The sequence below is a fragment of the Coregonus lavaretus genome, assembly GCF_964263955.1.
Source record: "Coregonus lavaretus genome assembly, chromosome: 24".
Taxonomy (NCBI): domain Eukaryota; kingdom Metazoa; phylum Chordata; class Actinopteri; order Salmoniformes; family Salmonidae; genus Coregonus; species Coregonus lavaretus.
In genome coordinates, this window is record NC_140011.1 from 34269056 (window position 1) to 34292323 (window position 23268).

Here is a 23268-nt window from a genome sequence, read left to right on the forward strand (position 1 = left end):
CCTGTGTGCCTGGGCCATGTGAGAGAACAAAAGCCTTTCAGATGAAGGGCTGTTCTCTCACCGCTCCCATACAGCGCTCCTACGCTCTGACATCACAGGATGGGGATGAGCTGGTAATATGGGTACACACACATGTATTTGAACTCAAGGCTCACCTATGCCGTACAACGTGAATGATGCATGTTGGAAGACTAGCTCTCAGCACAGAATTGGCAGCAAAGCCTTTACTGGCTGCTGAAGCTGTGCCGGATGCCTTAAGCCTCACATTACGGGGTCTGTGTGTGTGTGTGTGTGTGTGTGTGTGTGTGAAAGAGAGAGCGCTTTTGTCTGTCTAGATGTGTCTGTGTTTGTGTCTGAGAGACAGAGATAAAGACAGGAGGCTATGTGTTCGTGTGGGAGAGACCAGAGATCAATATGTGTATGTTCCTGTCTCCTGAATCCATGTGTGACTGGATACAGACTGGATACAGTACTTCCCAATAGCTATGGACTCGTATTCAATTAAGCCAATTAATGTATTGCTAAATAGTTTAATTGGTGCTGATGTAGCTGCTGTAATCGTATGTAATATGTCATAATTGAGCTGGGCTGTGTGTGTGTGTGTGTCTGTCTTTACCAGGGGCTGTGCAGCTCCTCACACAGGTCTCTATTTACTGTCAGCCTGTGATTATCCAGAGCTCAGGCTCCATCACACACAGGCTCAAATGGGCCAATTAAACCTGCATCAGCAGAGACGCATCCCCAGCACACACACGGAAATCGGAGTGCATGTGTGTTTTTAATGCATGAGTATATGGGAATGTTTGTGTGAATAAACACAATTTTCTTTAGAAAATGTCAATCTTTCTTTACCCTATTGCTGTGTGTGACCAGGCCTAATTCATCACAGTTGTCAAAGAGTGAATCGACTCGTAATCTTCGAATGTTGATGAGATTTGGGCGCAAGGTCAATGAGATAATGTAAAGGCTATCTTCTGAACTTGGTCAGGAGTATTTTTCATACGGACTAAATCACATCAAAATAAAGGACGTAGCCCTTTAGGTTAGTAGGTGGGGGAAATAACAAGGGCAGGAGGTTGCATCTATGTTGGGGTCTACTGCCCGAAAACAATACCGTGGGCCTGTTTTCTCCCCTGTGGCTGATGGAGGAGTATTGGAGGAGACCTACATGCATCCATTTGAAGCTCTGTCTCTGGGGAGGTGTAATGATATATCCTCAGTTTGGGGGAAGGTTGTGAGTGGGAGTGATATAGTGTGACACGCCGTCCCTCTCTCCTCTCCTCTCCCTCTCCTCGCCATCCATCTCTCCTCTCCCTCTCCTCTCCATCCCTCTCTCCTCTCCCTCTCCTCTCCATCCCTCTCTCCTCTCCCTCTCCATCCCTCTCCATCCCTCTCTCCTCTTCATCCCTCCTTTCCCTCTCCCTCTCATCTCCCTCTCCTCTTCCTCTCCTCTCCCTCTCCTCTCCATCCCTCTCATCTCCCTCTCCTCTCTATCCTTCTCTCCTCTCCTTCTCCCTCTCCATCCCTCTCTCCATCTCCTCTCCCTCTCATTTTCCCTCTCCTCTACCTCTCCCTCTCCTCTCCCCATCTACCACTGAGAGGGTGACCCTGCTGTGGAGAGAGAGGTCCCTGGAGGGGTGACGTGGGGCGGGGGGATTATACCCCCTCTGGTTCACAGCTGAGACAATGGGTTTCCCCCTGGCCCTTCCATCATCATCAGCCTTCTACCTGAAAGGCTATGAAATAGGCCACTAATGTGACTTATCTACAAGCTAATTGACTGGCAGTATCAGGGGTTAGTGTGTGTGTGTGGATGTTAGCCCACCACCATTAGGCTTGGTATAAGATATTGGTGTATTTGCCTGGCTAGCTCTGTGATGTAGCCAGGCAGACCAGGGTTATACAGCAGTCCTCTAAGGCATCACGTGCCCCTCCTCCCTGTGTGGGACAGGAGGTTGAGGATTAGAGATATCACTGTCACATGGGGTTCCCATCACTGTTGTCTGCTTCTCCTCCTGTGTTGCTCTGAATGATTCCTCTTGGTGCTGTGCTCTACATGTCTACAGCCATGTTGATGGATAGGGTGTGGAGAAAATCAATGGGACTCTAAGACATGGAGCATGCAGGAAGGGGATTTCACATACACACAGAGAATGGGGAGCAGGGGTTGTGGGTAATACAGTTTGGTTTGGGGACACCCCCTTTCCCACCTGTCATGATGACGTGTAGGGGCTGGCTCAATTCTCTATTCCAGATGTGCTGAAATCTAGGCCTGCTCTCTCGCTCTTGCTCTCTCTGTCTCTCTCTTTCACTCTCTCTGTCGCTTTCACTCTCTCTTTCTCCTTCTCTCTCTCTTTCTCTCTCTTTCTCTGTCTTCCTCTCGCTCTCTCTTCCTTTCTGTTTCTTCTTCTTCTCTCTCTCTCTCTCCCCTCACTCACACTCATCCTCTCGCTCTTTCTCTCTCTCCCGTCTCTCTCACACTCTTCCTATCTCTCACTGTCTCTCATATGCATGCCAGTCGTATTCTGACCTCACTGAATGGGCTGCCATCTGAATATTTGATGAGGTGCCCCCAGGTTTCCTGCAGGCGGGAGGAGAGGAACAGCCGGTAGCTTAGTGGGTAAGAGCGTTGTGCCAGTAACCGAAAGGTCGCTGGTTCTAATCCCCGAGCCGACTAGGTGAAAAATCTGTCGATGTGCCCTTAAGCAAGGCACTTATCCCTAATTGCTCCTGTAAGTCGCTCTGGATAAGAGCGTCTGCTAAATGACTAAAATGTAAATAAACAGGGCTGGTGCTGGTGTTGGTGGCTGACTGGTGAGAGGCAGGAAGAGATTCCTCACTATTATGGTAATCACTAATCACACCCTAGCTGATTAACTGGGATTCCTTCTAACTGATGAAGTGGGTGAAGTTCACCTGTCAAGGATAGCGAATTAGCATTATTCTACACCATTTGTGAGGACACTGACTTAGATATTACAGTGCATTCGGAAAGTATTCAGATGCCTTCACTTTTTCCACATTGTTACATTACAGCCTATTCTAAAATGTATATATATATATATATATATAAAAACACAAACCCCATAATGACAAAGAGAAAACAGAAATAGAAAATTGCAAAAAATAAAAAACAGAAATACCTTAATTACATAAGTATTCAGACCCTTTGCTATGAGCCTCGAAATTGAGCTCAGGTGCATCCTGTTTCCATTGATCATCCTTGGGATGTTTCTACAACTTGATTGGAGTCCACCTGTGGTAAATTCAATTGATTGGACATGATTTGGAAAGGCACACATCTGTCTATATAAGGTCCCACAGTTGACAGTGCATGTCAGACCAAAAACCAAGCCATGAGGTCGAAGGAATTGTCTGTAGAGCTCTGAGACAGGATTGTGTCGAGGCACAGATCTGGTGAAGGGTACCAAAACATTTCTGCAGCATTGAAGGTCCCCAAGAACACAGTGGCCTCCATCATTCTTAAATGGAATAAGTTTGGAACCACCAAGACTCTTCCTATAGCTGTCTGCCCGGCCAAACTGAGCAATCAGGGGAGAAGGGCCTTGGTCAGGCCTTTATGGTAGTGGCCAGACGGAAGCCAATCCTCAGTAAAAGGCACATGACAGCCCGCTTGGAGTTTGCCAGAAGAAAGAAGATTCTCTGGTCTGATGAAACAAAGATTGAACTCTTTGGCCTGAATGCCAAGCGTCACATCTGGAGGAAACCTGGCACCATCCCTACGGTGAAGCATGGTGGTGGCAGCATCATGCTGTGGCGATGTTTTTCAGCGGCAGGGAGACTAGTCAGGATCGAGGGAAAGATGAATGAAGCAAAGTACAGAGAGATCCTTGATGAAAACATACTTCAGAGTGCTCAGGACCTCAGACTGGGTTGAAGGTTCACCTTCCAACAGGACAACAACCCTAAGCACACAGCCAAGACAACGCAGCAGTGGCTTCAGGACAAGTCTCTGAATGTCCTTGAGTGGCCCAGCCAGAGCCCGGACTTGAACCCGATCGAACATCTCTGGAAAGACCTGAAAATAGCTTTGAGGCGACGCTCCCCATCCAACCTGACCGAGCTTGAGAGGATCTGCAGAGAAGAATGGGAGAAACTCCCCAAATACAGGTGTGCCAAGCTTGTAGCGTCATACCCAAGAAGACTTAAGGCTGTAATCGCTGCCAAAGGTACTTCAACAAAGTACTGAGTAAAGGGTCTGAATACTTATGTAAATGTATTTGTTCAGTTTTACATTTTTTATAATTTGCACAAATGTCTAAAAACCTGTTTTTGCTTTGTCATTATGGGGTATTGTGTGTAGATTGAAGAGGGGGAAAAAACTATTTAATCCATTTTAGAATAAGGCTGTAACGTAACAAAATGTGGAAAAAGTGAATGGGTCTGAATATTTTCCGAATGCACTGTATATTGGAATATGTGCAGGTATATTTCATGAGGACCCATCTCACTGGAATGTAGATTGTTCCCTGTGCTAGAGTATTTGATGCAGTGTGCATGTTGACATCTACTCTGATTAGGGTTGTGACGGTCATGGAATTTTGGATGAAGGTAATGGGCTAGCCAAATGACCGCAGTCTCCGTAGTACGTTAGAATATAACATTTTTAGACACACATTTTCTCCTCTCCTTTGCTCCTGACTGCATGTGATGCCATATAACTATAATTAATTATATTTCTATGTGTGCTGCTGCTGCATTGTGGGGGGCATTGCCTAGGCAACAGAAGACTTGTTCCGCTTGTTTCAGCAAGGAGCAACAGCTTCATCACGTTGTTAAGAGTCCATGTTACCGCCGAAACGGACTCAGCTGCACGAATGCCCGGCTGTCCCGTCTTCAATCAGCTGTTTGTAAAAAAATATATAAATATATATATATATATATATATATATATATATATATATATATATATATATATACTGTATTTTTAAAAGGTTAAGACGGTTATTTTATTTAATGACTGTCTTCATCCATAACCGTCGGATATACGGTAATTGTGCCAGCCCTAACTCTGAGGAGGTAATTGGAGTTTTTGTCACATTTAATTAGTTGTGTGATGGAGAAGTGATGTATGTATCTTCCCCCCCCCAGAACTCTCCCATCCCACTGCCTCAAGAACAGAGTTAAACACAAACACTTCCTTATGGAAATGTCTCCCACACAGTAAATGCTGCAATTTGTAACAGGCTTACTCAGAGATGGTCCCTTATGTTCGGCCAAAACAGCTCGCTATCTCTCTTAACAGAGATACTGAGTGACAATGTGTATGATAGACAGTGGGCGTCTGACTAGCATTGATGCTTGTTATGATCCCACTTTGCCTTTGCTGGCTTGTCTCTGCCATGTGAGATCTGACTGGATGGTTGCCCCAGGTTCCTATTATTATCGTTTGCCTGACTGGTAATTCCCACAAAACCTGAAAGAAATGAATATGTCTCTCATGAGTGGAGGAGATGCAATTGGAATTAATCCTGGTTGGGCTTTTACAGGTTAAAGATGTAAGACACAGCCAAATGTCTGGATTTGAGCTTGTTTAAATGCAAGGATCCGTTGGGCATCTTTATGCAGTCTTGGCTTTGAGGTTAGTGATGAGAGAAAAATGAGGCCATTATATAAAGTAGTCTGCCAAGGCCTGCGAGTGGCCTAGAGATAAAGCTTTAGTCCTGCGGTCTCTGCCCTCCTAATTAAATATCCAGCATTGTTTTAGCAGACAACACCCTCCTACTCACCATGCTGAACACTCACCCCTACATACAGACACAGGGCTGAGGCCAGTTTATTAGACTGCTCAGGAACCAACTCCCTCTGTGTTTGGGGAGCTCGACCTTTGTTAAAGTTTCATTTAGAAATCAGCTGTATCAGCACAACCTCCTTCCTTCCTTTGCATGCACGACTGAAGCAAACACAGACACACATATACACACATATACACACATATACACACACGTCCCCTCACATGTGAGCGTCTTGCAGATGTAGTTGCTTGCCACTCCCCTCCGCTCTGCGTGTGGTTGCCATGGTATCGGTAGCCAGTGCCTTCACAGAATCCTTCACGGAGCACTGCAGAGCTCTCCTTCACAGAATGGCCTGTGCTCTACAGCAGAGCCCCAGCCTCAGGCACACACAGGCAGAGACTAGACTACTGATGTATGGGATCAGACACTGATAGGCCTCTTACCTTACATTCACAGGAAGATACTGTATATAGACGATGTTAGAATAGACAGAATACACAGTGAACAGAGGTATAGTGAACATTCCACATTGTGCATGAATCATGTGACGGAATATCAGTTGTTTGTAACGCCCTGTGTGGTTGTGGTAGAATAGTGTGGTTAGAGGAATTGAGGAGGTGGTAAACTAGAGTAGGTAGCTTGTTCTGAATGGAGAGTGGTGCAATAGGTAGCTACAGTAGCTGTGTTGCAGACCATGTTCTTTGTGAATAGAGGAGCTGCAGTGAGTCTGTTCCAGGGGGTGGAGGAGGAGGCTCTTCATCCAGACATCATCTTATTCATTGGTTCTCCGGGAGGCAGTGGTAGCTGCCAGATAGCAGAGCTGGGGCTTGGGCTGAGGCTGAGGCTGAGGCTGAGGCTGAGGCTGAGGCTAGGGCTGAGACTGGGGCAGGGGCTGGGGCTGGGGCTGAGGTTGGGGCTGGAGCTGGAGCTCGGGCTCGGGCTGAGGCTGAGGCTGAGGCTGGGGCTGAGGAGGGGTACAGTACAATGTGCCAGGCACTCCACTCGCCATCACATCAATTATTGGACAGAGGGATGGGCCTACGCCATCACAACCATACAATCTTATCTGAAAGGGGCAGTGACGTGTTCTTCATGGCTGTCTCTCTCACTTCTCTTCTCCTCTCTCTATAAATCATTGTTCTCATTACGCACCGTTTCATGACCCATGAAATGAGTAAGCTCTGTGAGTGTAATTAATTCAGCGAAATATTACTGTCAATGAGGGCAGCATAATTATACTCTCCTTACACCAGGGGTTCTCAAAATGGGGTCAGCGGTACTTCAGGTACTTCATCTATAAAACATATATTTATAATAATAATTGTGTATGTGTGTGTGTGTGTATGTATGTATGTATGTATATATATATATATATATATATATACAGTGGGGAAAAAAACTATTTAGTCAGCCACCAATTGTGCAAGTTCTCCCACTTAAAAAGATGAGAGAGGCCTGTAATTTTCATCATAGGTACACGTCAACTATGACAGAATGAGGAAAAAAAATCCAGAAAATCACATTGTAGGATATTTTATGAATTTATTTGCAAATTATGGTGGAAAATAAGTATTTGGTCAATAACAAAAGTTTCTCAATACTTTGTTATATACCCTTTGTTGGCAATGACACAGGTCAAACGTTTTCTGTAAGTCTTCACAAGGTTTTCACACACTGTTGCTGGTATTTTGGCCCATTCCTCCATGCAGATCTCCTCTAGAGCAGTGATGTTTTGGGGCTGTCGCTGGGCAACACAGACTTTCAACTCCCTCCAAAGATTTTCTATGGGGTTGAGATCTGGAGACTGGCTAGGCCACTCCAGGACCTTGAAATGCTTCTTACGAAGCCACTCCTTCGTTGCCCGGGCGGTGTGTTTGGGATCATTGTCATGCTGAAAGACCCAGCCACGTTTAATCTTCAATGCCCTTGCTGATGGAAGAAGGTTTTCACTCAAAATCTCACGATACATGGCCCCATTCATTCTTTCCTTTACACGGATCAGTCGTCCTGGTCCCTTTGCAGAAAAACAGCCCCAAAGCATGATGTTTCCACCCCCATGCTTCACAGTAGGTATGGTGTTCTTTGGATGCAACTCAGCATTCTTTGTCCTCCAAACACGACAAGTTGAGTTTTTACCAAGAAGTTATATTTTGGTTTCATCTGACCATATGACATTCTCCCAATCCTCTTCTGGATCATCCAAATGCACTCTAGCAAACTTCAGACGGGCCTGGACATGTACTGGCTTAAGCAGGGGGACACGTCTGGCACTGCAGGATTTGAGTCCCTGGCGGCGTAGTGTGTTACTGATGGTAGGCTTTGTTACTTTGGTCCCAGCTCTCTGCAGGTCATTCACTAGGTCCCCCCGTGTGGTTCTGGGATTTTTGCTCACCGTTCTTATGATCATTTTGACCCCACGGGGTGAGATCTTGCGTGGAGCCCCAGATCGAGGGAGATTATCAGTGGTCTTGTATGTCTTCCATTTCCTAATAATTGCTCCCACAGTTGATTTCTTCAAACCAAGCTGCTTAACTATTGCAGATTCAGTCTTCCCAGCCTGGTGCAGGTCTACAATTTTGTTTCTGGTGTCCTTTGACAGCTCTTTGGTCTTGGCCATAGTGGAGTTTGGAGTGTGACTGTTTGAGGTTGTGGACAGGTGTCTTTTATACTGATAACAAGTTCAAACAGGTGCCATTAATACAGGTAACGAGTGGAGGACAGAGGAGCCTCTTAAAGAAGAAGTTACAGGTCTGTGAGAGCCAGAAATCTTGCTTGTTTGTAGGTGACCAAATACTTATTTTCCACCATAATTTGCAAATAAATTCATTAAAAATCCTACAATGTGATTTTCTGGAGAAAAAAAATCTCAATTTGTCTGTCATAGTTGACGTGTACCTATGATGAAAATTACAGGCCTCTCTCATCTTTTTAAGTGGGAGAACTTGCACAATTGGTGGCTGACTAAATACTTTTTCCCCCCACTGTGTATATATATATATATATATATATATATATATATATATATATATATATATATATATATATATATATATATATATATATATATATATATATATATATATATATATATATATATATATATATAGTTGAAGTCGGAAGTTTACATACACCTTAGCCAAATACATTTAAACTCAGTTTTTCACAATTCCTGACATATAATCCTAGTAAAAATTCCCTGTCTTAGGTCAGTTAGGATCACCACTTTATTTTAAGAATGTGAAATGTCAGAATAATAGTAGAGAGAATTATTTATTTCAGCTTTGATTTCTTTCATCACATTCCCAGTGGGTCAGAAGTTTACATACACTCAATTAGTATTTGGTAGCATTGCCTTTAAATTGTTTAACTTGGGTCAAACGATTCAGACTTTGTTGTCCTTAAGCCATTTTGCCACAACTTTGGAAGTATGCTTGGGGTCATTGTCCATTTGGAAGACCCATTTGCGACCAAGCTTTAACTTCCTGACTGATTTCTTGAGATGTTGCTTCAATATATCCACATAATTTCCCTTCCTCATGATGCCATCTGTTTTGTGAAGTGCACCAGTCCCTCCTGCAGCAAAGCACCCACACAGCATATTGCTGCCACCCCCGTTCTTCACGGTTGGGATGGTGTTCTTCGGGCTGCAAGCTACCCCCTTTTTCCTCCAAACATAACGATGGACATTATGGCCAAACAGTTCTATTTTTGTCTCATCAGACCAGAGGACATTTCTCCAAAAAGTACGATCTTTGTCCCCATGTGCAGTTGCAAACCGTAGTCTGACTTTCTTACGGCGGTTTTGGAGCAGTGGCTTCTTCCTTGCTGAGCGGCCTTTCAGGTTATGTCGATATAGGACTCGTTTTACTGTGAATATAGATACTTTTGTACCTGTTTCCTCCAGCATCTTCACAAGGTCCTTTCCTGTTGTTCTGGGATTGATTTGCACTTTTCGCATCAAAGTATGTTAATCTCTAGGAGACAGAACGCGTCTCCTTCCTGAGCGGTATGACGGCTGCGTGGTCCCATGGTGTTTATACTTGCGTATTATTGTTTGTACAGATGAACGTGGTACCTTCAGGCGTTTGGAAATTGCTCCCAAGGATGAACCAGACTTGTGGAGGTCTACAATGTCTTTTCTGAGGTATTGGCAGATTTTCTTTTGATTTTCCCATGATGTCAAGCAAAGAGGCACTGAGTTTGAAGGTAGGCCTTGAAATACATCCAAATGATGTCAATTAGCCTATCAGAAGCTTCTAAAGCCATGACATCATTTTCTGGAATTTTCCAAGCTGTTTAAAGGCACAGTCAACTTAGTGGTTGAAAAACGAGTTTTAATGACTCCAACCTAAGTCTATGTAAACTTCCGACTTCAACTGTATATATATACACTACCGGTCAAAAGTTTTAGAACACGTACTCATTCAAGGGTTTTTCTTTGTTTTTACTATTTTCTACATTGTAGAATAATAGTGAAGACATCAAAACTATGAAATAACACATATGGAATCATGTAGTAACCAAAAAAAGTGTTAAACAAATCAAAATATATTTTATATTTGAGATTCTTCAAAGTAGCCACCCTTTGCCTTGATGACAGCTTTGCACACTCTTGGCATTCTCTCAACCAGCTTCATGAGGTAGTCACCTGGAATGCATTTCATTTAACAGGTGTGCCTTCTTAAAAGTGAATTTGTGGAATTTCTTTCCTTCTTAATGTGTTTGAGCCAATCAGTTGTGTTGTGACAAGGTAGGGTTGGTATACAGAAGATAGCCCTATTTGGTAAAAGACCAAGTCCATATTATGGCAAGAACAGTTCAAATAAGCAAAGAGAAACGACAGTCCATCATTACTTTTAATTTTATTTTATTTTATTTTTATTTTATTTTTTTGTCATTTAGCAGACGCTCTTATCCAGAGCGACTTACAGGAGCAATTAGGGTTAAGTGCCTTGCTCAAGGGCACATCGACAGATTTTTCACCTAGTCGGCTCGGGGATTAGAACCAGCGACCTTTCGGTTACTGGCACAACGCTCTTACCCACTAAGCTACCTGCCGCCCTATTTTAAGACATGAAGGTCAGTCAATCCGGAACATTTCAAGAACTTTGAAAGTTTCTTCAAGTGCAGTCGCAAAAACCATCAAGCGCTATGATGAAATTGGCTCTCATGAGGACCGCCACAGGAAAGGAAGACCCATAGTTACCTCTGCTGCAGAGGATAAGTTAATTAGAGTTAACTGCACCTCAAATTGCAGCCCAAATAAGTCCTTCACAGAGTTCAAGTAACAGACACATCTCAACATCAACTGTTCATTTATATTTGAGAACCCCTGCCTTACACACCCTAACCTCTCATTGTAGCAGGGTGAAGTATTACCTGTCATTGAAGCCTATAAGGTATTATAATGTGCCATTCGTGATGAGGACTGAACTCTGACTGATTAACTGTCTCAGGTTCACCAACCTGTCGTCAGTAAATCTCTGCCATCTATTTGATAAAAGTATCAACTGCAACAGCGCCACAAATGTTCACGAAACACCAAAGGACCTAGGTTCGTTTTTGGTTTGATGCAGAATTTGAAAGAGTATGTGTCAACTGCAAAGCTATTACACAGACACAAGCAGCGGAACAGGCCAGACTACTCTCATTGAATCGATTTATGGATATGGGAAAGACTGTGAATGGATCTGGAAATGGACATGACTGTGTGCTGGAGTCTGTGTCTGTGTGTAAAATAACTGTGCTAAGGCCTAGTGTCATTTCAGCTGTCTTTGAGAAACATGCCTTGTTCCCATCGATCACTCATTCAAACATATTGACCAGTCAAGACTGCCTGGAATCAATCTACTCTCCCAGAAGATTTCATCCGACCCAACCTACACTCTTAGGAAAAAAGGTGCTATCTAGAACCTAAAAGGGTTCTTCGGCTGTCCCCATAGGAGAAGCCTTCTTGGTTCCATTTAAAAACCTTTCCACAGAGAGTTCTACATGGAACCAAAAAGGGTTCTCCTATGGGGTCAGCTGAATAACCCTTTTTTTCTAAGAGTGTATAGCATCTTCTGGAGAGACTGTTTGGATCCTTTCTTACACTAAATCCTGATACATACAGTAGCTAACACCTGATCTGTGCTACTTGATGAAGAATTTTACCATACATGACTGACTGTATGCTGTCCCTGTGTATCAATGACCCTCACCTGCTGTCTGTCTCTTGTCTGCCCCTCCCCCCAGATCTGTCGAAGAACAGGCTCACAGAGATCCCTCCAGAGGTGTGTCTGTTTGCCCCCCTCGAGTCCCTCAACCTCTACCACAACTGCATCAAATGCATCCCAGAAGCCATCATCAACCTGCAGATGCTGACCTATCTAAACATCAGGTCAGTGATGACTCATCGAACACTGTGGCGTGATCTGTTGACCCAGTGACCTCATACTGTAACATGATATCACCATTGTAGTAACCTGGTATATTTACAGTATGTTAAGTATTATGTTTACCAATAGATTGCAGTATTGACTCAATATCGCGTCTGCTTCTCGCTATCCATAGCCATTTAAATGTCTGCGCTATAACCGTGCTCAAAAAAGCCTCAGGTAGCTTACGCCAGGTGCATTCCTGTAAGGTTATTCTAAGTTACAATTAAATACTAAAACGTACTTACGTGTCCGGAGTCCTCGATCTAAGAAGCATCCTAAGATACTACAACCATGATATCACCAGGCTAGAGGAAATACAAGGGCCCATGTTCAGTATTATTCTGCTTTATCTCAGTATGGAGTTCTCCTTTCAGGGGATTCACAGGATCAAGTAGCAAGAGCATTTCCTCTTTCACAGTGGGAGAAATAGGCCTACACTATGTGATGTTGTTTTGAAGGTGATCCGTCTAAGTCAGAACTGTTCATTTCCTAGACACAGTTAGGCTGCGTTTACACAGGCAACCCCAATTCTGAGCTTTTTCTCAATTATTGGCAAAAGAGCTGATCTGATTGGTCAAACGACCAATTAGTGGAAAAATAATCAGAATTGGACTGCCTGTGTGAACACAGCCATGGATATCAGGCTGCTCTGGTTCTCTGTTTCACTAACATTATGTTAACCCATTGAGGAGACATTCATTGCTTGATCTTTTCCTGATGTCTCCAATGTTATCCTTGCACACAGGATGAAACTTTAATACTGCCTATATTGTACATGTGTATTTTGTGTTTCTGCAGCCGGAACCTTCTTTCAACATTGCCAAAATACCTGTTCAACCTCCCTCTCAAAGTGCTGGTGGTGAGCAACAACAAGCTAGTGTCTGTCCCAGAGGAGATTGGGAAGGCCAAAGAACTGATGGAACTGGTGAGCACTGGCCCAGAGCTCATAAAAAACCTCTGCAGGTACACTGCTCAAAAAATAAAGGGAATACTAAAATAACACATCCTAGATCTGAATGAATGATATAATCTTATTAAATACTTTTTTACTTTACATAGTTGAATGTGCTGACAACAAAATCACACAAAAATTATCAATGGAAATCAAATGTATCAACCCATGGAGGTCTGGATTTGGAGTCACCCTCAAAATTAAAGTGGAAAACCACACTACAGGCTGATCCAACTTTGATGTAATGTCCTTAAAACAAGTCAAAATGAGGCTCAGTAGTGTGTGTGGCCTCCACGTGCCTGTATGACCTCCCTACAACGCCTGGGCATGCTCCTGATGAGGTGGCGGATGGTCTCCTGAGGGATCTCCTCCCAGACCTGGACTAAAGCATCCGCCAACTCCTGAACAGTCTGTGGTGCAACGTGGTGTTGGTGGATGGAGCGAGACATGATGTCCCAGATGTGCTCAATTGGATTCAGGTCTGGGGAACGGGCGGGCCAGTCCATAGCATCAATGCCTTCCTCTTGCAGGAACTGCTGACACACTCCAGCCACATGAGGTCTAGCATTGTCTTGCATTAGGAGGAACCCAGGGCCAACCGCACCAGCATATGGTCTCACAAGGGGTCTGAGGATCTCATCTCGGTACCTAATGGCAGTCAGGCTACCTCTGGCGAACACATGGAGGGCTGTGCGGCCCCCCAAAGAAATGCCACCCCACACCATGACTGACCCACCGCCAAACCGGTCATGCTGGAGGATGTTGCAGGCAGCAGAACGTTCTCCACGGCGTCTCCAGACTCTGTCACGTCTGTCACATGTGCTCAGTGTGAACCTGCTTTCATCTGTGAAGAGCACAGGGCGCCAGTGGCGAATTTGCCAATCTTGGTGTTCTCTGGCAAATGCCAAACGTCCTGCACGGTGTTGGGCTGTAAGCACAACCCCCACTTGTGGACGTCGGGCCCTCATACCACCCTCATGGAGTCTGTTTCTGACCGTTTGAGCAGACACATGCACATTTGTGGCCTGCTGGAGGTCATTTTGCAGGGCTCTGGCAGTGCTCCTCCTGCTCCTCCTTGCACAAAGGCGGAGGTAGCAGTCCTGCTGCTGGGTTGTTGCCCTCCTACGGCCTCCTCCACGTCTCCTGATGTACTGGCCTGTCTCCTGGTAGCGCCTCCATGCTCTGGACACTACGCTGACAGACACAGCAAACCTTCCTGCCACAGCTCGCATTGATGTGCCATCCTGGATGAGCTGCACTACCTGAGCCACTTGTGTGGGTTGTAGACTCCGTCTCATGCTACCACTAGAGTGAAAGCACCGCCAGCATTCAAAAGTGACCAAAACATCAGCCAGGAAGCATAGGAACTGAGAAGTGGTCTGTGGTCACCACCTGCAAAACCAGTCCTTTATTGGGGGTGTCTTGCTAATTGCCTATAATTTCCACCTGTTGTCTATTCCATTTGCACAACAGCATGTGAAATTTATTGTCAATCAGTGTTGCTTCCTAAGTGGACAGTTTGATTATTATTATTATTATTATTTTTTTGTCATTTAGCAGACGCTCTTATCCAGAGCGACTTACAGGAGCAATTAGGGTTAAGTGCCTTGCTCAAGGGCACATCGACAGATTTTTCACCTAGTCAGCTCAGGGATTAGAACCAGCGACCTTTCGGTTACTGGCACAACGCTCTTAACCACTAAGCTACCTGCCGCCCTGATTTCACAGAAGTGTGATTGACTTGGAGTTACATTGTGTTGTTTAAGTGTTCCCTTTATTTTTTTGAGCAGTGTATATTGTTACTGCTGTGTGTGTGTGTTTGTTTGACAGCCTGCTTCCTGTCTCCTCCTGTAGGACATCAGCTGTAATGAGATCCAGGTGCTGCCCCCTCAGGTAGGGAGGCTCCAGGCATTACGGGAACTCAACATCAGGAGGAACTGTCTTCACATGCTGCCTGAGGGTAAGTAGCAGTCTACGTCCTCTCACCTGGTCTGAGGGTAGGTAGCTGTCTACGTCCTCTCCCCTGGTCTGAGGGTAGGTAGCAGTCTACGTCCTCTCACCTGGTCTGAAGGTAGGTAGCAGTCTACGTCCTCTCCCCTGGTCTGAAGGTAGGTAGCAGTCTACGTCCTCTCCCCTGGTCTGAAGGTAGGTAGCAGTCTACGTCCTCTCCCCTGGTCTGAGGGTAGGTAGCAGTCTACGTCCTCTCACCTGGTCTGAGGGTAGGTAGCAGTCTACGTCCTCTCCCCTGGTCTGAAGGTAGGTAGCAGTCTACGTCCTCTCCCCTGGTCTGAAGGTAGGTAGCTGTCTACGTCCTCGATACAACTAGGTCTACCGTAATCTCTCTCCTTATTCTATATCCAAACCCTCTTGTGCTTTCTTTATTTTCCTCTCCCCAGAGCTGGCTGACCTGCCGCTCATCAGACTGGACTTCTCCTGCAATAAGATCACAGAGATCCCTCCTGTCTACAGGAGACTCAGGCAGCTGCAGCACATTATCCTCGACAACAACCCTATGCAGTCCCCACCTGCACAGGTGTGTGTGTGTGTGTGTGCGCGTGTTCATCTGTGGTAGTTTATGCTGTAAATGACATTTGTCACTGCATGGGATTATCCACAGCCATCTCGATGTGTATCAGGTATGGGGTGCCAACGAGTTAACACAGGTTAACCTCTGCTCGGCATCATTCCTAGAAACTCTCCCAAGCTGTGACAGTTCTCATGATATACAAGGATATACCCTTATCAGTCTCTGAGGAACAGTTGCGCCATCTAGTGGGCAGCTGTCCCCTTATGATTTAATTCCTGCTTGAATGAACACTTTGGCACTTCATTTCAGCACTTGGATATATATTTAATGTACTTTGTATTTGTGTGTTTCAGATCTGCCTGAAGGGCAAGGTGCACATCTTTAAGTACCTGAACATCCAGGCATGTAGGATGGATAAGAAGCCTGACTCTCTGGACCTCCCCTCTCTGGGCAAACGCTGTCTTCCCCAGCCTCTGACAGACAGGTACACACTCTTATATCATATCATAATTCTATTTATAAACTGGGTGGTTCGAGCCCTGAATGTTGATTGGCAGACAGCCAATACCATGACAAAACATGTATTTTTACTGCTCCAATTATGTTGGTAACCAGTTTATAATAGCAATAAGGCACCTCGGGGGTTTGTGGTATATGGCCAATATACCATGGCTAAGGGCTGTATCCAGGTACTCCGCGTTGCTTCGTGCCGTGGTATACAGTGGGGAAAAAAAGTATTTAGTCAGCCACCAATTGTGCAAGTTCTCCCACTTAAAAAGATGAGAGAGGCCTGTAATTTTCATCATAGGTACACGTCAACTATGACAGACAAAATGAGAAAAAAAATTCCAGAAAATCACATTGTAGGATTTTTTATGAATTTATTTGCAAATTATGGTGGAAAATAAGTATTTGGTCAATAACAAAAGTTTCTCAATACTTTGTTATATACCCTTTGTTGGCAATGACACAGGTCAAACGTTTTCTGTAAGTCTTCACAAGGTTTTCACACACTGTTGCTGGTATTTTGGCCCATTCCTCCATGCAGATCTCCTCTAGAGCAGTGATGTTTTGGGGCTGTCGCTGGGCAACACGGACTTTCAACTCCCTCCAAAGATTTTCTATGGGGTTGAGATCTGGAGACTGGCTAGGCCACTCCAGGACCTTGAAATGCTTCTTACGAAGCCACTCCTTCGTTGCCCGGGCGGTGTGTTTGGGATCATTGTCATGCTGAAAGACCCAGCCACATTTCATCTTCAATGCCCTTGCTGATGGAAGGAGGTTTTCACTCAAAATCTCACGATACATGGCCCCATTCATTCTTTCCTTTACTTGGATCAGTCGTCCTGGTCCCTTTGCAGAAAAACAGCCCCAAAGCATGATGTTTCCACCCCCATGCTTCACAGTAGGTATGGTGTTCTTTGGATGCAACTCAGCATTCTTTGTCCTCCAAACACGACGAGTTGAGTTTTTACCAAAAAGTTCTATTTTGGTTTCATCTGACCATATGACATTCTCCCAATCCTCTTCTGGATCATCCAAATGCACTCTAGCAAACTTCAGACGGGCCTGGACATGTACTGGCTTAAGCAGGGGGACACGTCTTGCACTGCAGGATTTGAGTCCCTGGCGGCGTAGTGTGTTACTGATGGTAGGCTTTGTTACTTTGGTCCCAGCTCTCTGCAGGTCATTCACTAGGCCCCCCTGTGTGGTTCTGGGATTTTTGCTCACCGTTCTTGTGATCATTTTGACCCCACAGGGTGAGATCTTGCGTGGAGCCCCAGATCGAGGGAGATTATCAGTGGTCTTGTATGTCTTCCATTTCCTAATAATTGCTCCCACAGTTGATTTCTTCAAAACAAGCTGCTTACCTATTGCAGATTCAGTCTTCCCAGCCTGGTGCAGGTCTACAATTTTGTTTCTGGTGTCCTTTGACAGCTCTTTGGTCTTGGCCATAGTGGAGTTTGGAGTGTGACTGTTTGAGGTTGCGGACAGGTGTCTTTTATACTGATAACAAGTTCAAACAGGTGCCATTAACACAGGTAACGAGTGGAGGACAGAGGAGCCTCTTAAAGAAGAAGTTACAGGTCTGTGAGTGCCAGAAATCTTGCTTGTTTGTAGGTGACCAAATACTTATTTTCCACCATAATTTGCAAATAAATTCATTACAAATCCTACAATGTGATTTTCTGGATTTTTTTTCCTCAATTTGTCTGTCATAGTTGACGTGTACCTATGATGAAAATTACAGGCCTCTCTCATCTTTTTAAGTGGGAGAACTTGCACAATTGGTGGCTGACTAAATACTTTTTTTCCCCACTGTATTGGCCATATACCACACCCCCTCATGCCTTATTGCTTAAGTATACTACAGACAAGACCATTGACCATATGCATCATGAATGGCGTGAATATGCAGTATGTGCCATGAAACTGTAATGAGAACTGGTATGACATATTTGAAGATTAATGACACAGGTCTCGACATATTGTGAAGTGCTTACGAAATTGTCATGAATGTGTCTTAATCAAAAGTGTCTGACTGTTTTATTATTAACTCTCCCTTTATATGTCTCTGCAGCATGGAGGATTTCTACCCCAGTAAGAACCACGGGCCTGACTCTGGCATCGGCAGTGACAACGGGGATAAAAGACTGTCTGCGACAGAGGTCAGAGTTCACCCACTGTAGTCAGGCTGTACTAAGGCCTAGACTGTACTGAGGACTGTTGTTGTGCATTCAACCATGGCCCAGCGTCGTCCGGGTTTGGCCAGTGTAGGCCGTCATTGTAAATAAGAATTTGTTCTTAACTGACTTGCCTAGTTAAATAAAGGTAAAATAAAAAAATTGATCCTGACGCTTTGCAGTTATTCTGCAGACATGTTCAGTAGACCTGAACTCTATGCTTTATGCTCACTTTAACCCTGAGCTCCCTCCTCTTCCTCTTCCTCCTCCCTCTTTTCCTCTAGCCCTCTGACGATGATACCATCAGCCTGCATTCTCAGGTGTCAGATACGGCCCGTGCCGATGCCATCTCTCTGCTCTCCAAGATGGACTCAGGCAAAGGTAAGACCTGTTTAGATGCAGTGGATTTGACTGTTTGAAAAAACGGTGTTTGAGCAATAATGTGTTCAACTGGCAACAAGCACATTAGTCTGAGTCTTAGTCTGGTATGTTGTCCCGTAGATCAGGTCCCCTATGACTTCATCGAACCCAACCCAGAGGAAGATGCTGCCCTGTCAGAGGGGGATAGGCAGCAGAGTGGACCCTACATCTCATGTATAAAGGTACATCACCAGGGATCCATAGAGAGCTGTATGGCCACTACATGTACACCATAAACTACATTAGTCTTCCACTGTCGAGCTATCCCTGGGTGAGCTAGTGTGTGCAACTAGTGCCTGTTCTTTTCCACTGTTAGTTCCGAAGTATGGAAGGTTTTGGTACAAGCTTGATCAGGGCTTTAAACTAATCTTATCTTTCATCGAGACAAAAGCTTGAAAGGCATCAGGTGTGGAATCTCAAATGCCATAGATTTGGTTGGAAAAAGCCAACAGATCATCTCTATATTTTTGTTGTTGTTGTGGAAACCTGTGGAAAAAGCCACACACCTTGAAGGTCAAATGAAATGTGCTGTGATTGAACTTGGACAATGGTGTGGGGGTTTTACTTTTACATACAGTACCGGTCAAAAGTTTGGACACACCTACTCATTCAAGGGTTTTTCTTTATTTGTACTATTTTCTACATTGTAGAAAAATTGTGAAGACATCAAAACTATGAAATAACACATGGAATCATGTAGTAAACAAAAAAGTGTTAAACAAATGAAAATATATTTTACATTTTAGATTGTTCGAAGTAGCAACCCTTTGCCTTGATGACAGCTTTGCACACTCTTGGCATTTTCTCAACCAGCTTCACCTGGAATGCTTTTCCAACAGTCTTGAAGGAGTTCCCACATACACTTGTTGGCTGCTTTTCCTTCACTCTGCGGTCCGACTCATCCCAAACCATCTCAATTGGGTTGAGGTCGGGGGATTGTGGAGGCCAGGTCATCTGATGCAGCACTCCATCACTCTCCTTCTTGGTAAAATAGCCCTTACACAGCCTGGAGGTGTGTTGGGTCATTGTCCTGTTGAAAAACAAATGATTAGTCCCACTAAGCGCAAACCAGATGGGATGGCGTATCGCTGCGTAATGCTGTGGTAACCATGCTGGTTAAGTGTGCCTTGAATTCTAAATAAATCACTGACAGTGTCACCAGCAAAACACCCCCACACCATCACACCTCTACCTTCATGCTTTACGGTGGGAACCACACATACAGAGATCATCCGTTCACCTACTCTGCGTCTCACAAAGACACAGCGATTGGAACCAAAAATCTCAAAGGACAGATTTCCACCGGTCTAATATCCATTGCTCGTGGCCTGATTCATGCAATCTCCTCTGAACAGTTGATGTTGAGATGTGTCTGTTACTTGAACTCTGTGAAGCATTTATTTGGGCTGCAATCTGAGGTGCAGTTAACTCTAATGAACTTATCCTCTGCAGCAGAGGTAACTCTGGGTCTTCCATTCCTGTGGCGGACCTCATGAGAGCCAGTTTCATCATAGTGCTTGATGGTTTTTGTGACTGCACTTGAAGAAACGTTCAAAGTTCTTGAAATGTTCCGGATTGACTGACCTTCATGTCTTAAAGTAATGATGGACTGTCATTTCTATTTGCTTATTTGAACAGTTCTTGCCATAATATGGACTTGGTCTTTTACCAAATAGGGCTATCTTCTGTATAGCAACCCTACCTTGTCACAACACAACTGATTGCCTCAAACACATTAAGAAGGAAAGAAATTCCACAAATTAACTTTTAACAAGGCACACCTGTTAATTGAAATGCATTCCAGGTGACTACCTCATGAAGCTGGTTGAGAGAATGCCAAGAGTGTGCAAAGCTGTCATCAAGGCAAAGGGTGGCTACTTTGAAGAGTTTCAAATATAAAATATTTGTTTATTTGTTTATCACTTTTTTGGTTACTACATGATTCCATATGTGTTATTTCATAGTTATGATGTCTTCACTATTATTGTACAATGTAGAAAATAGTAAAAATATAGAAAACCCTGGAATGAGTAGGTGTTCTAAAACTTTTGACTGGTACTGTATCTGTTATAAAAATGATTTTATTGAGTTAGTACAACTGACTTTTTGTTCTGTGTGTCAGGAATTGGAGAAGGTTCTTAACAAGTCACACCAAAGCAAAGATAAGGAGAACTGGAAAGAGGAGTCTGGGTAAGTCATCACTGATAATATAATAATAAACTACACTTGGATAGACAGAAGGAAGGAGGAAGGGAAGAAAATTCACCTTTTAAGTTCTATAAGCTTGAACTGAAATAATATTGATCTATCAGTCTCCTTAAATAATTAATTAATAGTTAATGTACTGTAGGTGAGTTGATAATTAGCAGCTGTAGATAATACCAGTAGTGACATAATATAACAACAGGCCCAGACAGTAGACATGCTGAGAAGGCTATGTCGTTGGATATCTGCCACTATAGTATGGCCACATACTCAGTTAATGCTATTATAGTGAGTGTGAAGTAGGTGGCATAGGTTTTGGCTTCTAACTGAACTGTCATGTCCCTGTTTCCTGCAGCTCTGATAAAGATCAGCTAGTTGAAGAGGATGAGGATGAGCTGAAGGAGGTGCTGGATCTGAGGAAGATCGCTGTCCAGCTCCTGCAGCAGGAGCAACAGAACAGGTAAGAGGCTGACCTCTGACGCCTGCCATGGCCACTCCTCTCTGACCTCACCTCACCCTGAGCTCTGCCCTGCCCCTAGTGCCATAATGTATCTCTCTTGCATCCAGACTGAGGAGAAATCCGCACACAATGCATCCCTGACCAACTCCTGAAGTGGTCAGATCTGAACACAATCAGACCACAAAGTGACTTTTGTGTGTATAGACCCGTGTTTTCAATGCAAGCTTCGTATTCTGATAGCAGAAGTTGCATGTAAGTGTCAAGTGTAGACACAGCCTCTGTCCTCCACAACACTGCCCCTAGCCCAATATTACATTTACATTTATGTCATTTAGCAGACGCTCTTATCCAGAGCAACTTACAAATTGGTGCATTCACCTTATGATAGCCAGTGGGACAACCACTTTACAATTATTTTTTTATTTTATTTAATTTTTTGTGGTGGGGTAAGGGGGGGGTAGAAGGATTACTTTATCCTATCCCAGGTATTCCTTAAAGAGGTGGGGTTTTAAGTGTCTCCGGAAGGTGGTGAGTGACTCCGCTGTCCTGGCATCGTGAGGGAGCTTGTTCCACCATTGGGGTGCCAGAGCAGCGAACAGTTTTGACTGGGCTGAGCGGGAACTGTGCTTCCGCAGAGGTAGGGGGGCCAGCAGGCCAGAGGTGGATGAACACAATGCCCTCGTTTGGGTGTAGGGACTGATCAGAGCCTGAAGGTACAGAGGTGCCGTTCCCCTCACAGCTCCGTAGGCAAGCACCATGGTCTTGTAGCAGATGCAAGCTTCAACTGGAAGCCAGTGGAGTGTGCGGAGGAGCGGGGTGACGTGAGAGAACTTGGGAAGGTTGAACACCAGACGGGCTGCGGCGTTCTGGATGAGATGTAGGGGTTTAATGGCACAGGCAGGGAGCCTAGCCAACAGCGAGTTTCAGTAATCCAGACGGGAGATGACAAGTGCCTGGATTAGGACCTGTGCCGCTTCCTGTGTAAGGCAGGGTCGTACAATATCTCTCTGTCTACACCACTGCTTAGTTCAGCATCCCCACCCCACCTCACATCTGCTCCCTCTCTCTACCCTTGACCTCTCTTCAGTGCAAGGGCAGGAATGTCCTGGGATGTTCTTGGAGGAGAGGGTTGGGAAGGGGAGGGACTCTTCTTTTCAGTTTCCCAGAATGTTGGGTGGTGACGATAAGGACTTGATTTACACCCCTGACAGTTATGGGTTTCTGCATCATTATTGGGCTTCTAACCACAGTTATTATACTGAACAAAAATATAAACGCAACATGTAAAGTGTTGGTCCCATGAGGGAGCGTGCAATTGGCATGCTGACTGCAGTAATGTCCACCCAAGCTGTTTCATTTTACATTTGCATTTTAGTCATTTAGCAGACGCTCTTATCCAGAGCGACATACAGTTAGTGAGTGCATACATTTTCATACTGGCCCCCCGTGGGAATCGAACCCACAACCCTGGTGTTGCAAGCGCCATGCTCTACCAACTGAGCTACACGGGGCCCAGAGAACTGAATGTTCATTTTTCTACCAAAGTCATTTGGCAGTACGTCCAACCGGCGTCACAACCGCAGACCAAGTGTAATCACGTCAGCCCAGGACCTCCACATCCGGCTTCTTCACCTGTGGGATTGTCTGAGACCAGCTACCCGTACATCTGATGAAACTGTTTGCACAACTGAAGAATTTCTGCACAAACTGTCAGAAACCATCTCAGGGAAGCTCATCTGCATGCTCGTCTTCCTCACCAGGGTCTTGACCTGACTGCAGTTCGGCATCGTAACAGACTTCAGTGGGCAAATGCTCACCTTTAATGGTCACTGGCACGCTGGAGAA

The 23268-nt window shown here is 44.7% G+C and overlaps 1 protein-coding gene across 1 annotated transcript in view; it reads left to right on the forward strand.

Annotated features, from left to right (window-relative positions):
- Nucleotides 1–23268, forward strand: part of LOC311100185 (leucine-rich repeat and calponin homology domain-containing protein 2-like) — a 72915-nt gene that overhangs the window by 22806 nt on the left and 26841 nt on the right. The window contains exons 2-11 of the mRNA XM_084140991.1: nucleotides 11991–12135; nucleotides 12974–13100; nucleotides 14982–15087; nucleotides 15524–15660; nucleotides 16008–16138; nucleotides 18236–18323; nucleotides 18623–18719; nucleotides 18840–18940; nucleotides 20881–20948; nucleotides 21319–21423. Of these exons, the coding sequence (XP_083997117.1) occupies nucleotides 11991–12135; nucleotides 12974–13100; nucleotides 14982–15087; nucleotides 15524–15660; nucleotides 16008–16138; nucleotides 18236–18323; nucleotides 18623–18719; nucleotides 18840–18940; nucleotides 20881–20948; nucleotides 21319–21423 (1105 nt within the window). The remainder of the gene's footprint in view (nucleotides 1–11990; nucleotides 12136–12973; nucleotides 13101–14981; nucleotides 15088–15523; nucleotides 15661–16007; nucleotides 16139–18235; nucleotides 18324–18622; nucleotides 18720–18839; nucleotides 18941–20880; nucleotides 20949–21318; nucleotides 21424–23268) is intronic.